General features: G+C 41.1%; 1 protein-coding gene across 4 annotated transcripts in view; it reads right to left on the reverse strand.

Annotated features, from left to right (window-relative positions):
* Positions 1-14846, reverse strand: part of LOC148014706 (uncharacterized) — a 244136-nt gene extending 229290 nt beyond the window's left edge. For all 4 annotated transcript variants that reach the window (XM_087666958.1, XM_087666957.1, XM_087666959.1 and 1 more), the window contains exons 1-6: positions 14754-14846; positions 14268-14325; positions 13948-14069; positions 13758-13808; positions 13447-13566; positions 524-643 (exon numbers count right to left, since the gene is read on the reverse strand). In XM_087666958.1, coding sequence (XP_087523084.1) covers positions 524-643; positions 13447-13566; positions 13758-13808; positions 13948-14069; positions 14268-14325; positions 14754-14761 — 479 coding nt within the window. In that variant the 5' untranslated portion in view covers positions 14762-14846. The remainder of the gene's footprint in view (positions 1-523; positions 644-13446; positions 13567-13757; positions 13809-13947; positions 14070-14267; positions 14326-14753) is intronic.
* Positions 14847-16661: the final 1815 nt, after the last annotated feature.

Here is a 16661-nt window from a genome sequence, read left to right on the forward strand (position 1 = left end):
CCATCAAAGTTTAAACAACTTTTTGAGTTGCTCTATATTTCAACTACGAAGTTGCACTTAAATAATGGTAGCATTTAAGTGGCCTCATCATAGTACTTGGAAGATATATCGCCCATATGCATTAAAAACATGCCCAAACATGGAAAAACCTTAGCTAGATAGAGCCTTATCTTTTGTGCTTTTTGTTTTGATGACAATGTCCTTTTATCACTGTTTCGTTTTGATGACAATACCCTCCTATTAGTTGAAATGTAAGGCAAGTACATAGAAAACAGATAAAGCCTACTTTTTCTCATCCATTGCTGCACATCTCTTGACTTTAAAACTTCCAAAACTAACAATGATCTCCTCAAAACCTGCTAATCTAATTTATATATTTTACAGTAAACTTTTGGATGTGTTCAATATAATCACATTGTATAGTTGCCAGTTTCCTTTATTCCATTTTAAGCTCACAAATGGCATAACATTTCTATAAAAGATTTAAGATAGAAGCACAGCAAATCTAGGTTTTCTTACAAACCTGTCTTTCCGAAGCTTAAAGGTTATTCGAGTTTGATTCAAATTAAAGTCTGGCCATCTGGAGGGACGCTCATAAACAGCATAAGAATAGAAGCCACTATTACCTCGTAGCAGCACGAACCTGGAAAATAAATGAATTCTGGTCATGACAATTATCTTAAGCTTATTCTGAAGCAGTCAATGCAACATCATCATAAGAGACTCCAAATTAACCCCAGTAAAACATGCAACTTGAAAGATGTGACCCCGACAAAATGTGACATAGCTATGGATACTCAACCACATGCAACTGAAAATAGAGATATGTATTTACCTGAATTTCAACATGCTAACTAGCCTTTGTCAGTCTACTATGGCTGTCTTCCTTCTTAGCACCTCAGTCAACAAATTTAAGAGAGTGCATCCTGATTGATAGATCTGACTTCATTTGCAGCTATGCATGCCCATAGGAGAAAGAAAGTAAAATGGACTTTAGAGAAGATTGGAGGACTGTCAGGAACAAAAGAATCATATGAGCATCTTGTTAGAGATTTTTTCATCCCCTGGACAGGCATAGGCAGTTTACTGTTGTTCAGTTAGCACTCTCGAGCATAGTTACGCATTTCCTGTGTACAGATCGGACAGTTTTTTGCAGTCTTCTTGTGATTTTCAGCACTGCCAGGCAGTGAGGCTGCCCACGCAAGCTATGCACGTGCTGGGTAGCATAGGCAATACAGTGCAGCATTTTTTTATGCATAATTTATTGCTGTGATCATCATTTGCAGTAATGCCTATTTATAGGCTGGCCAGCCTCCGGTCATTCCACTTGTCATTTCAAGTGGAGAAAGAGATCACCTCGCAGAGATACATTCGACAGCCCATATCTCAGAGATACATTTGACAGCCCATATACATATCTGCCTTCTTCATTTCAACATTCATTCATTGCAGATTTATGTGTTCTACTCTCTCCCTCTTCTCTCGATGGGGAGGATTACCACATTTGACATGTAATGATGCTTGCCATCTTGGAGTCCTATGATTTGGCAGAGCTCGTGACCAAGGCTATAGACCGACGCCTGTGATGCCTCCAAGCTTTCTACTAATGAGAAAGCTGAGTTGATAAAGGTACAAGCACATTGGAACAAACTAAATGCCCGCATCCGCTCCTTCCTATTCCTCTCTTGCACTCCAGCCATGATAGCTCACATCGAGCATTTGACTATTGCTCGTGAGATATGGCTAGAATTGGAGTAGTTGTACAATCACATGACCAAGATGAAGTGGGCATCTCTGGAGGTACGCATGTAGACGTTGAACCCCATGCAAGTCCGTTTCCATGCACAAGCATGTCAATAAGCTTTGGCAATTGCAGATGCAAGTCCAAAACGCAAAGAAGGCAATTACTCGGAGGACGTAGCGATAACTCTTATTTCGCAGTTACCGCCTTAATTTAGTGCATTCTCTTCCGCCTTGATTGCTTCAAGGTGGATAGATACCCTTAAATGGGAGCAGTCCGTCGTCTCAATGGTCATGGATTAGGAGGAAGAACTCAAAGTTCAGAAAGCTCCCAAATTGGAGGTGTTGTTGGGCAGTCTTGTTAGTAGTCATGTTTGTCATGCCTTGTCATCTTCTACCTATGAGCCTCAGTCTGAGTCAAATGAGGACTTTAGGAGCTCTGACCTGTCTGTCACTTGTTTTGACAGAGGAGGTAGCTCATTCTAGAGTGCTCAGTTTATTGCCTTTCAATGCATTTTCTCCTCCACTCGCAATTTCGTGCACATTTCCCGGGCACACTTCCCACAGTCTATTTACACCTACCGTACATTGTCATTGTCATTTGGGATTTTTCCAGGGTCACCCCTATTTTTCTAGCATTTTATTCGTCATTGACCAGCATTTATTGCTAGTCGGCCAGCATTTATGGCCTCCCCTGATGCAGGTTGGCCATATTTAAGTAAAATTTTTTGCTATATATATATATAGCCTACCCCTCCCATTATTCATTCATCTTCCTCCTTCCCTGGCAAGTGCACACTCCGACTCCATCATCTTCCTCCATCTCTGTGTTACCTTCATCATCAGCCTAATCTAGTGCCCTCACTGATGCTATGGGTTGCGTGCAAGGACTAATCAATCTCCTCCCACTTTCCCGTTTGTAACAGCATTCGTTCCTGTTCAGTGTACATTTCATTTTTCTTTTCTTGTAGTCTCTCTCCGTTCCTTTGTCTCTGTGTTTCCATTCCTTTCTATTGCACACTCTCACATGGTATTAGAGCATGGTATCATTGTCTGAGACACAAAGTCCTTGATTCTTGTAGAGGAGGCCATCCACATTTGCATTTTGTTAAAAACGCAACTTTCTTCTTGAAGGCGACAACTTCTTTCTGCAAGCAACAATATTTCTCCCCTAGGCAAACCCTCTACATTGACTTCCTTGTGATCTTGTAGCCGTTTCCTCTTGTTTCGAGATTGTCTACCACCAAAACGCAAATTCGATGTCTTGCAGGATTTTGAAAATATCTTACTACTTGTTTCACAACTTTGATGATATAGATAAGGAGCTTTCTCAACACTCCTCCAAACAGCAGCGAGATTATTGCACCAATCGTAAAGAATGGAGATCACCTAGCTCATTTGTTCAAGAACCCTCTCCTCCCCGTTCTCTCCATATCTCATAGAAGGCCCATTCTACTGGCCTTCATATGCCGTTAATGGCACCCTCTATACAAGTGCCCGTACTCCCTTCTTTACCCGAAGGACCGGCTTGATGGTTCAAACTACTCGCTTTGGTTGTGTAAGGTGGAGTGTATCCTTCATACCTTCGATCTTTGGGAGTTCCTAACCCACCCTACTCCTAGTCTCTATCAAAAAAAATGACAAAGAAACCAAAGAGACAGTAGGGTTTGTGAAGAGAAACGCGGTATGTACAACAAACATTGAGAGAGAATAGAAACTTAGAAACACAAGAACACGATGATGATACATTGAATCACGCTATGAGAAGAAAAGCTGATACAGCGAAGCTGGAAGCTGAAGCTCAGAAAATAACTGCACTATCTTGTCTAAATCAAGCAGTAGCACCTGTGGGAATCTACATAGTGAAGGGAGCGAAATGCAATCCTCCAAGCAATGGGCTATCGAAGTAATCACTGGAAGGTGAAGGATAGCCATCAAGGGAGCGAACCGCAGTCCTCTAATACCGTTAGAGATGTAGAAGATGATCACCAGTTGTCAAGAAAGTGAAGTGCACTCCTCAAATGCTAGGAAGAGTACCAGGCTGCAAAACGTAGTAATAGAACGTTGCAGTAAAACACAGCAGTAGAATACCGCAGTTAAACGCAAAAATAGAATGCTACAATGGTGGGTGACAAACTTCACAATGAGTAGGTGCCCCCTTGAGTGTGGAGATGCAGGGACCCCCTCTACAAGAGACAAGGAATCGAAAAACTCATGGATCACGAACTCTGAATCATCTAATGATGAAGGAAGTGCTATTGTCGGTTGTGCCAAAGAAGGTATCTGGGGCGTCGAACTCCCAAAGGTGGCCTCTCAAACCTAAGAAGTCAAGGGTGGGGAAAGGTGAGGCTCATGCAAAGACAAGTGTGGGCAACAATCACTGTCTCTCAGTGGAGCGACTGCAGAGCCAAAGTAATAGAACGTGTCGAGCAGCCATGTCTCGCAAAGGGGTAGATATGAGAGATGAGCTTGCATCCTTTGGAAAGATTATCTCTTTAACGGATATGGCTATGATTCTTTTGACTCAGTTGCCATCTCCCTAGTTTGATGTCTTCTACACTAGCCTTCTTACATCAAGGACCCATGAGAAGCTTCTATGGGAGAAGCTTGCCCCACTTGTTTTGGAGCACAATGAGTGCACCAAAGAGATTGCCAGTGGATCCACCTCCACTAAAGCTTTTGTTGCAAATTCTGGAGGCGGAAAGAAGAAGAAAGGGAAGTCAAAGACTAAAATATAGGAGAGTTCTTTAGGCTCTAATTCGGAGCAACCTTTAGGATGCCCATACTGTGGAAAGGAGACACATCCAGAGGAAAAATGTTGAAATAAGTACCCTCATCTTTGTTCAGGAGCAAAGGATGGAGCTAATACATGCGAGCATTCTACCTCTACTCCAACAGTTACCCATGAGTCAATGTTCCTTCATATTGTTGAGTTGGAGGAGCCTTCTTCCATGGTTGCCTCATCTTCTGAGAGGCCTTGGCTAGTTGATAGTGGAGCTTTTGCCCTTCTAAGAATTCAGTCACCACTATTGGTGACATTGTATCGGTGCCTATTTGTGGTGTTGACACTCTACCTTTGTTTCCCAATCGAGCTTTGAGCTCCCTTTCACAGGCCCTTTATGTTTCGGACTTAGGCTTTCCGCTCCTCTTTAGGGAACGCCACGTGGCACAAAACTTACCTGCAAAGTGACCAATTGATATTGCCCCAATTTACCGCCGCTGAATCATGCACCTGTCTCCCGCCAACGTCGCCTGTAGCTTGCATGTCTCTCACTCACATGCCTATCTTGGCTCTACCCACAATACCACATGAATTGATTGAAATATTAATTTGTCATTGTGGATTATAGATCTTGGCTTTAGTACTTCACATGAATTATGAATGAAATTTTTTTTAATTAATTTTAACATTTTTAATGCCGTTCCCGTTCCCACATCCCCGTTCCCTGAGTTTGGCGTCCCCGTCACCGTCCCTATCCCCGTTCCCCATTTCATGTTTCTATACCTCACTCCCCCTATTCCTTTTAGAGGGGGACAATCTCGGTGATATAGATGTGGACTCCCTGGCCCCTAGTGTTTTAGAAAGGGTTTTCCAAGATTGTGAGAAACTTCTTCATCGGCAATCTACATCAACGAACTTTATCGATATTGGCATTCCTCTTGCCACCCCAGGATCTATTTCTTCCTTGGCCTTCTGCCACATCCAAGATCTGAGAGGGAGTGTTAGCAGTCATGTTTGTCATTGTTGGGTGTAAAGGCCCTTGCACTACTCCCATATATATATATTTTATTTACACATGTGAACACACCCTTGCGGGTGTAAGTGTACCATACCCTAAGTATAAATACATTATTTTATTATTTGTGTGTACCCACGCTAGTACACACCCATCTCTCAACTCTTCACTCTCACTACATGACACAACTAAACACACCTCGATTGACGCGCACACTACCGGAGTGCTTCCCCTCGCACTCTTCAAATTGGTATGAGAGCATTGCCAAACGAGTTTGCGTTCTCAAGGACCATGACAAGCAATCATGGTCGATCAGTGGTCAGTTTGACCAGCAGGTGTGAAGTGACAGCAAGCGTGGCAATCGTGACAGCAAGCATAAAGTGACAGGCAACTGCGGCAGGTTTTTGCAGGCGACAACTGCTATCGGGAGCAGCCGCAAGCATGAACTGCAACTGGTGGGACAAGCGACAGCTGTCAAGAGCAGCTCACACACAGGTCCAACAGCAGCGGGCAGCACATCAGACGCCGGCGGTGCAGTCCTAGCAAAGAAGCCCCTTGTTCATTAACGGGGGTTCATGCGCGCAAGCACAAGGCTCAGATCTGTGCAGATTTATGCCTGAAAATTTGGGGCTTTTCCCAGATCTGATATTGGTCATGCAAAACAATGACATCTGACCCAGAAATTGCAGACATTGTGTGCATTTGCTTCAAAAATTTGGGGCTTTTCTTACATAAGTGAAATTTTGCTCAGCTGAGCCAATTTCACTATAATTTGTGCACAGTTGGACCCCGAAATTTGGGGGCTTTGCAGAATTTGTGAAATTTCTGCAACATTTGGCCATATTTTACACTTGAGATGATGAATTAATGCAATTGGGGCAGATTTATTACAAAAATTTTGGGATTTTTCGTATCGGTGATGCATTTTGAGCCAATTTGTGCCTTGACAGTGAAATTACAGCAGATTCACTGCTGAATGAATGGGAGAAATTTGGACTTGGGATGCATCAAATGTTATAAAAGGGCAACTTCTCTTGGCGCATATATTGTTGAATGCTCATTATGCAATGAAACAGTGGTACATATAGCACTTGGGTTATTGCATTTGGGCATTACGGTGATGTATTATTGAAGTGGGAGCTGTCATTTATTCATATGTATCACATTTGATTCATGTACATGCTGTAATCAGCTCTTGGGACTGAAATTGCAGCAAAATATCTACTTCTTGCACACCTTTGAAAGTACAAGTGTGTGTACTTGCTGTTATATTCAGCAACCTTGCTATAGGCTGAAAGTATTCAGCATTTTATTGCTGAAGATGGCTGGCAGTGCATCTACATTTGACACAGAATCTTTTTGAGATTCACAAATTTGATGGCCATGGCTTTGATCTTTGGAAAGATCGTATGTAGGGTATACTTTTCTTGAAGGACTGTGATGATGCTTTGGCAGAACATAAGCCTGTTGCTTTGTCAGATGAGGATTGGGCTAAAATGAATAAGAAAGTCATTACTTACATTAAAATGGCTGTCACGGATGATATCTTGGTTGATATCAAGGGACTTACCACTGCTTATGAAGTTTGAGAGAAACTCAAGGCTACATATGAGAATACAACTCCTGTCAATCAGATACATCTCACGCGAAAGTTAGTCAAGCTTGATGAGTCTAAGCCCACCTCAGAGCATTCAAATGCTTTCACTAGTATTTTGAGCCTTTTACAGGATACAGGCTTGCCAGCTTTTGATCCTAAGCTGAGGGATATCTTCTTGCTCATGACTTTGCCAAATTCATGGAAAGCATTGGTTGTGTCATTGAGCAACAACCCCAACTTGACATCTGATGGTGTCCATGGTTCTATTCTCAATGAGGAGATTAGACGCAAGGCAAGTGGGAAAAACAGTGGATCAGCCTACAATGTAAGAGGGCGAACTAAAAAGAGATTAAATGCTGCAAATAAGAATAAAAATCGTAACAAAAGCAAGAAAAAACAGCAAGATGTTACTTTCTATCAATGTGGACACAAAGGGCATAAAAAGCCCAATTGTAGGTACTATAAAAAGGAGCAAGAACGTAAGAAGCAGGCTAATGCAAAAGGCAAAAAGAATGAGAAGGATGACAACTCTACCCCTAAAGAAACAAAAAAGGAAAATGCGGTATCTAATGTTGTTATTGAGGAGATACAAGAAGATAAAGATGTTGATTTGCTAGTTGCATCTTCCGATCCACATGCTGTGACAATGAAAGACATGTATATCACTAAAAGGGATGTGATAGATACCTTGTTGTCTACTCATGATGGTTTATCACAATTGTGGAATGTTGACTGTGGTGTTTCATTTCATGTAACTCCATCTTTGGAGTGTTTTTCTTCTTATACAAAAGGTAACCTTGGAAAAGTCTACCTAGGCAATAACCATGCATGTGATCTTGAAGGAATGAGCACCATACACCTCGCTCTAGAAAATGGTCAAGAATTAATCCTTCATGATGTTAGGTATGTACCTGGCATTAAGAAGAGCTTGCTTTTTGTTGGGCAGCTAGACAGCAACGGTTACTTCACTACCTTTAGTAGTGGAATGTGAAAGATACAGAAAGGGCCCATGCTAGTCACGAGAGGCAGTAAAAAGGAAACTCTATATTATCTTCACTGCAAGGCACTTCCTGGAAAGTTTGTTACAATTGCTAAAGTACAGTCACACATGGAGTTATGGCACAAGTATCTTGGACACATAAGCCAAAAGGGTTTACACGCACTTTCTTCACTTTGAAAAGTTGATGTGAAAAACTCAAAGCTTGACTTTGAAAAACATGTAAAGAGTTCATTCTCTCATGGAGCCTAGAAAGGCATGTATCTTGGATTTAGTCCATTCTAATGTATATACCATGCCAATAAAAACTTATAGTGGTTTTCGTTATTTGTGTCTTTTATTGATGACCATTCTAGAAAGCTGTGGGTTTACTTGCTTAAGCAGAAAAGCGAGGCATTAGACACATATAAAAGGTTTTATGCATTTGTTAGTACTCAAAAGGGTTTAAAGTTAAAATGCACAAGAACAAACAACGAAAGAGAGTGTGTATCTAAGGAATTCAATAAGTTTTGTGATCTCAATGGGATTAAACGGGAGCTTACAGCTCCTTATAATCCGTGATCTAATGGTGTGGCTGAGCGAATGAATCACACATTATATGAGAAGATTCGATGCATGTTATCCAAAGCTAATCTCCTGCAATCATTTTGGGAAGAGGCACTTAAAACCGCAATGCATATTTGCAACCAATCTCCACATCGTACATTTGAAAGTGGTATCCCTAAAGAGGTTTGGTCTGGCAAACCTACTTCATATGACCACTTAAGGGTCTTTGGTTGCGAATGCTATGTACATGTACATGTTGATAGCAAAACCAAACTTGACATGAAATCCCATAGAGGCATCTTCATGGGTTATAGAGATGAAGGTGAAATGGGCTATAGAGTTTGGGTTCCAAGCATGAAAAAGGTGCTATGCAGCCGAGATGTGGTATTTAATGAGTCAAAGCTACTGAAAAATGCCACATCTAGTGATCTGGACAAAAAGAAAGTGAAATTTCAGCATGATCAGCCACTTGAACAGCCATCAGCCACTGAAAATTCAGCTCCATTTGATGCTGGTTATGATAATCAGCGTATTATCATTGAGTCCTATGAAAGTGGGCAACAAAGGAATGCTGAAAATCAGCTTGGGCGACAATATCAGCATGCTGAAAATGAATAAGAGCAGTCTGAACATGCATTATAGCAACCTGAAAATGCAATTCAGCAGCCAAATAATGAGGACATTGACATTTCTTTAGATGTGGATCCATTACCTGATAACACGCATCATTGGGTAAGAAGATCTACACGTGTCAAGAGACGTATACAGAGGTTTGATCCCTCTTTGGACTGGATTTTACTCACAGATGAAGGTAAGCCTCTCATATACAAAGAGGCATTATCATGTGAGTTAAAGAAAAAGTGGGAGCTAGCTATGCATGAAGAAATGAAGTCATTGTATCAGAATGATACTTGGGATCTAGTTCCATTGTCCAAAGATAGGAAAGCTATTCCTAACAAATGGGTCTATAAAATCAAGTGTGTGGATGGCAAACCCAAATACAAAGCCAGGCTTGTAGCTAAAGGCTATACACAAAAAGAGAGGATTGACTTTCAGGAAGTCTTTTCACTTGTTGTCAAAATGACCACTCTTCAGGTATTGTTTGCTCTCATAGCATCTATGGATCTTGAACTTGACCAAATGGATGTTAGAGCTGCATTCCTGCATGGTGATTTAGAAGAAGAGCTGTACATGAAACAGCCAGAAGGCTTTGTTATGCTAGGAAAGGAGCACTTGGTGTGTAGGCTTAAGAGAAGCTTGTATGGTTTAAAACAGGCCGCTAGACAGTCGTATAAAAAAGTTTGATACCTTCATGCTCTCACATGGGTTTAAAAGAAGTAATGCAGATCACTGCTTATATATAAAGAAGGCTGATGATGGAAGCCTTATTATACTTGTGCTTTATGTGGATGATATGCTTATTGCCGGTAAGCATAAAAGCCAAGTTAATGCATTGAAAAGATAGCTGAATTCAGCCTTTTCCATGAAGGACTTGGGTCTAGTTGAACACATTTTGGGCATGCATGTAATGAGAGATAGAGAGTAGTAGCTTTTATTTCTCTCACAAGAAAAGTACATCAGCAAAGTACTTGATCGCTTTTCTATGGCAAATGCTAAGCCACTTGGTGTTCCTTTACCACCATACCTTAAGCTTAGCAAAGCAGATTGCCTAAAAGATGATAAGGCAATCAGCTCTATGAAGGGTGTTCCTTATGCTTCTCAGCTTGTGGGTCACTCATGTATGCTAAGGTTACCACTAGACCTAACATTGCTCATGCAATGGGAGTTGTGAGCAAGTTTATGTCAAATCCTGGCAAAGCACATTGGGAAGCAGTGAAATGCATCTTCCGATACCTTAAGGGCACAAAAAGAAAATGTATTTGCTATGAAAAGTGTACGTTAAATCTACAGGGGTATTGTGATGCAGACATGGCAGGTACTCACAAGTCTACTAGTGGGTACATATTTACTTTGACTAGTGGGCTGTTTCTTGGTACTCTAGATTGCAAAAGATAGAAGCACTTTCTACCACTAAGGCTGAATATATTTCAGCCACTAAAGCTTCAAAAGAAGTTGTTTGGCTTGGTTGTTTGGTCAAGGATTTTGGGCTGCCCACCAAAACACCTATACTTGGATGTGATAGCTAGAGTGTTGTATGCCTGGCTAAGAATGCCATGTTTCATGTACGTACCAAACATATTAATGTGCAGTATCACTTTATCAGACAAGTTCTGGATGATGGTCTAGTCACACTAACTAAGATCAAAACACAAGATAACCCTGCAGATGTTCTCACTAAAAGTTTTGCAAAGGCTCAACATAAGCATTGCATTTGGCTAGCGGGAGTTGGTTAAAGGTTCACTTAGGACCTTTAAGTGGGAGGTTATTGGATGTAAAGGCTCTTACACTACTTCCGTGTATATATTTTATTTACACATGCGAACACCACCTTATGGGTGTAAGTGTACCGTACCCTAAGTATAAATACATTCTTTTATTATTTGTGTGTACCCACACTGGTATACACCCATCTCTCGACTCTTCACTCTCACTGCACGGCACACCTAAACACACCTCGATTTTAATGCACATACTACCTAAGTGCTTCCTCTTACACTCTTCAGTCATGCCTTGCCATCTCCTGTTTGTGAGACTCAATCTAAGTCAAATGAGGACTTTAGGAGCTCTGACCTATCTGTCACTTATTTTGACAGAAGAGATAGCTCATTCCAAAGCACTCAGTTTATTGCCTTTCAGTGCATTTTCTCCTCCAATTAGGATTTTGTGTGCATTTCTCGAGTAGTTACAATATGCCTACACCTGCTGAACATTGTCAATGTCATCTGGGATTTTTCTAAGGTCACACCTATTTTTCTAGCATTTTATTCATCATGGACCAACATTTATTACTGAGCGACCAGCACTTATGGCCTCCCCTGATGCAAGTCTCGGACACATTTGCACATTTTTGGCTATATATAGCATGACCCTCCCATCATTCATTTATCTTCCTCCTTCCCTAGAAGATGCACACTCTGACTCCGTCATCTTTCTCCGTCTCCGACGCTGCCATCATCATCAGCTGCTGACGCTGAGGACTATGTGCAAGGACTAATCTGTCTCCTTCCACTTTCTCATTTGTATCAACGTTCTTTCTTGTTCAATGCTGATTTCATTCTTCTTTTCGTGCAGTCTCTCTATTCCTTTGTCTCTGTGTTTCTGTTCCTTTCCGTTACGCACTCTCACAAGTCTTCCCAACAAAGGGAAGAACACCAACACAAACAAGGCCAAGAAGACCAAGCAAGATAAAGCCAAGGAGTCTACTTGCCAAATTGGTAGCAAGAAAGGTCATGAGTAGTGAATGTCCAACTATATGGACTAAAGTGCTCAAAGTGTCAAGGTAAATAAGCTAAGCATGTAAAAGTAGGTGGCTTTCTCCCACCCCTTGAGACTTTAGATTGTAAGTAGAAGAATATTTTCATAGCAGGATTATCTAGGATCACAGCAATGGCCACAGCTCAGTTTAAGTCAAATCATGGATCCATCAATCAACCTTTGTTGGTTTATTTCTATTAAAGCCAACAAAAAGACTCCAAAGTTGGCTAGCCACAGCACCCCTGACACCCTTGTTGCCTCCTAGCCCAATGTCTTCCCTACCAGAGACCTCTGGCATTTGGAATCGGTCCTAGCCTCCAACGTGGTCAAACCAACCCCTTGGTGAAGGGCCTCTGCCACTAACCTTGGGGGAGGTTTAGTGCATACCCAGAAATCCACCCATGAGGGCACAAAAATTTTTGTACAAATATACAACCAAGGCAATCATAAGCTAGAAAAACATTCCTTTTCTATAACATCAATCCAAACAATCACTTTGAATATTCCATGCAAATCAACCAACTTATCTTGGTTATGAAGGCCATCTCTTCCCCAAAATAACAAGCCTTTTCTTAAAAATACAAAGTCAACAAACCACAACAATGTCCTTTCGATACTTTGCAAAAGGAGATACAATCCGCAACATTACAAGCTTTTTCCCTAAATGATTCAACATTTATCAAGCACGATCCATGCGTAACTCCCTTCATTCTAACGCCATAAATAACCTTTACTTTCAATGAATGATCATTCCTTCATGCAATAATCATGAACAATTTAATATCATTGGGACTAAAACTAAACATAAGAATCATTTCCATAGAGATAACTCACTTCCTTCCCCTCTTAGGATTAAAATCAGAAGACAATTTTTATTCCTCTTCCATTCAATCGGGTTTAGGATTGTCAAGAATAGGAATAGGAGCGTAACGGATACCCAGTGGGGTCCTTTGCGAGTCATGGGTCGTAGACAATACCCATAGAGTATATGGTTTGCATATGAACACAGTCTGTGATAGAGATGGAAACTTTATCGGTCATTTCTGGAAAGTGATCTTTCAAGAATCACAGACTACGTTGAGCATGAATACAGCTCATCAATGATCATCCATAGAGTGATGGTCAAATTGACCAGATCCTGGAACTAGAAAGAAAGAATGGTAGACCTGGCTGGAAATGAGGTGAACTGATACCAGGAGGACAAAACAATGGCAGAGAGTAGCAACTTTCAAAATTTTACAAACTACTAGTAGCTTAAACAAAATGACTCAAAAGTAAAAGAAAGTTTTTTACATCACATTGCATGAACAAAACGCATCCGCCAAAAGGGAAGCCAAATGTCTCTCAAGAAAGCAAAAGCTGATGAAAGGAAGCCACAGCATGTAGGGAAGGAAAATAAATCGACACATCCAGTATGCCACAACCTGAAATCCATTTTGTGGGATCAGAGATACCTTTTGTCAATATTCAGAGGCACCATGACTGGGGCTTTGTCAGCGACATACAAGCGCACAAAGGAGACTTCCACCTTGTCTGAGCTAGCATGTATAATATGGTATGTCGTGCCATATATACTGAAACACCAATTGTCTGATTTGAGACATAGAAAAATCATTGAGCTTCAACAATTCATGATGATAGATGAGCAGGTCTGTTTCTCCCTGCCATCTTTATTAGCATATGATCCCTGATTTGTTGTTCAAGTCCTCTTGTGTGATAATCATTGACAACAACGCAGCCACATGTTCACAAAGCACAAACTTACACATCAAAATTGTCGCGCCCACCAGGTTCATTCCAATTGAGGTCCCAATACCTGCCACAGTGTATCATGGAGTCAGAACGTGGCCAATTTGCAGCTAATAAGCACATTTCTGTAAAAGAAGCTGTTCACTTTTCAGAATTACAATGGAAGCAGCCAATTATGAAAATAAAGGCATCAACAGCAGAATCACCCTCTGTTTGTCTCCTTGTTGAGGATCTCAAAAACATTGTCAATTCCACCATATCGAAGGCAAGTCACAATGCCTCCAGGTTTGGTTAGAGTAACCCGAACAATGCCATTATCCAAGACGATCTGGAATGAAGCTTTAGGTGGAAATCATTAGAAGAAAGATGGATCTCATTTCGATCTTCGTGAAATATTTTGCACCACAGAGAAAAGCTGATATTTTGATCACAAAACACAGTAGTATACTCAGAAGCATCATTGTCTGACGAACAAAAGCAGGCATGACAAAATCTGGTTTTATCAAAACACAAAGCTGCGACGTACATGGCTTCCTTGGTCAATTAGGCACACGTCCGGACCTATGTTTCCACCTCCAGCAGGCCTGCAAAATGTCATCATCGAAGCATTATTTCATCAGTTGAAGTGCTCAGAAAAGCTCAAGAATGCTGCTTCGATCCTATTTCGCACAGAATTGGACCAGCCTCAAGGTATGTACTCTTCAACACCTCTAATCCTTGTTGGATGCCTTTGATCGCATCAAAAAATGTTACATCCATGTGGTCAATCTTTGTTTGGATATCTCTGATCACATCACATCTCAGTAGGAATGTGATCAGCAAATTGATGTGAATCAATATCTTGTTCCATATCATCAATAATTTGTTGATCACATTCCTGTGATCGGCAAATTGATGTGATCAATACCTTATTCCATATCATCAATTCTTGATGTGATCATTTTGAGCTGATTGGCCAGCAACTACAGACGTTCTTGAAAAATGGAACTCTAATGCTTCTCTGCCAACCCACCTGCTCATGCTGCGAATCTCCACAAAGGATTTCTCGATGCTGCGGCTTGTTTTTGAAAAAGTAGTAGTAATAATAATGTCTAAACGTTTATAAGGTTAAACCGATGCTTAGTCCTACCACCCACCACTATTGCAAGGCGTTAGCATTCCTATTGACATTGCCAAGAATTTTCGGAGTTTTTTTCAAATATCTGTGTTCATACCTAACATATTTAATTTGCCTAATGCATCATGATTGGTTTATTCGTTATCAAATGAGATTGTAATTGTGAAAGGAGATTTGATATGGGAGTGTGATTGGTTTATTTGTTATTGGATGAGATTGTAATTTTAAAAGGAGATTTGATATGGGAGTCTCAGAGACGATTTAGTCTCTTGTACTTTCTCTGTGTGTGTAAGCTCTCAACCCCACTCCCTTGGATTTTTCAATTAATTGATATCTATGTTATGTATATAATCTACAAAGCAAAGATATTCATCACATAAAACCTATCATCTATTTGTGTGTGTAAGCTCTTCACTTTGCTCCCTTGCATCTTTCAATTTATTAATAGTTGACTCACCTAAGGGACTAAATAGACACTTGGTGCATCATCAACTTTTTGAAGAGATAGAGACCTTAAGGTGAACCTTGGGAAAACTAAACTTATGGTATCTAACACTTCAACTACTTGGGTGACGAGAGCTGAGCACCAATTTACTTTCGATGGAGAGCCAATGGAGACGGTCATGCATTATGTTTATTTGGGGGTCACATTGAAGGGACCGCATTTCTCTTAGAGAGAGACATCACAAGCTCGTTTAGCAAAAGCATATGTAGCCATAGGAGCATTGGAGAGGCAATGTACTCACATATAGTTTCATGAACCGCCCACCAAACTGTGGCTTTTTGACACCCTGGTTACACCCACACTCCTATATGGGTAGCTATTTGGGGTGAGATTCTCGTCAACACGAGAGGAGACAACCTTTGGGAGACCAAGATGGACCAAAGAAGGAACACTATGATGGGTGGGAGCATATGGACCAAAGAAGGAACAATATGGTCGAGGCCTTGGTCTAGGCAGTGACTTTCATACATAGACTATGGCAGCTCTCCCAAGATACATACCCAAAGCTAGCCCGGCCTCTTCTAGACAGCTAACATGAGATGGTGACAAACATTATTGGTATGCTCGAATGAGTACATGGATGAGTTTACATTGTTGAGATATCGAGCTCCACTCGCGATATGCTAGGGTGACCGTTGTGCATTTATGTCACCGACTTGTCAGTTGTAGATGCGGTTGGTGCACCGCCCATGAATAATAGCTACATGACAGCTATCCTTATCTACTCTAGTTCGTGGCTCAGTTAGTATGCCACCTTAGTTAGTTGAGTTTGGTTTGAGACCCATATATAGGGTTCTTCTATTTCTTTGTATGAGAGTTCTTTTGGCTTACACAACTAAGAAGAGGAAAACTGTTTTCAGCCTCCACCTGTGTGTGTATTCCCCCATTGTGCAAGCAAGAAAGCTAAAAGTGAGACTCCTTCCTTCTCTCCCACAATCTTGACATGGTATCAGAGCCTTGTTCGTGGTAAGGAGCTCAAGAAAGCAAGCCAATCTCGCGGTGTTCTGGTAAGAGGAGCAGTGTTGCTTTCATTTTCTGTTTTGGGAGCAGATCTCTGCAGGTAGCACAGCCGAAAATTGCAAGAGTGCATTGTCTTAGGTTGAGACACCCTTTGGCAACCCTATTTTTTTTATTTGAGGCCATTTCGGGGCCTGGTTTAGAGGCGGAAGTTTTCTGCACGCACTCAGGAAAAGGCCCTGTTTTATGCTGTGCAACCACTGTTCTACAGGTTGGTGAAAAGTTACCACAGAAATTGTATCGTCTGCTTGTGTGCAGAGACATTGGGAGTTACAGAATCA

This window comes from Lygodium microphyllum, chromosome 25 (assembly GCF_053477565.2).
Source record: "Lygodium microphyllum isolate KBCC chromosome 25, Lygodium_microphyllum_v1.1.10, whole genome shotgun sequence".
Classification (NCBI taxonomy): Eukaryota; Viridiplantae; Streptophyta; class Polypodiopsida; order Schizaeales; family Lygodiaceae; genus Lygodium; species Lygodium microphyllum.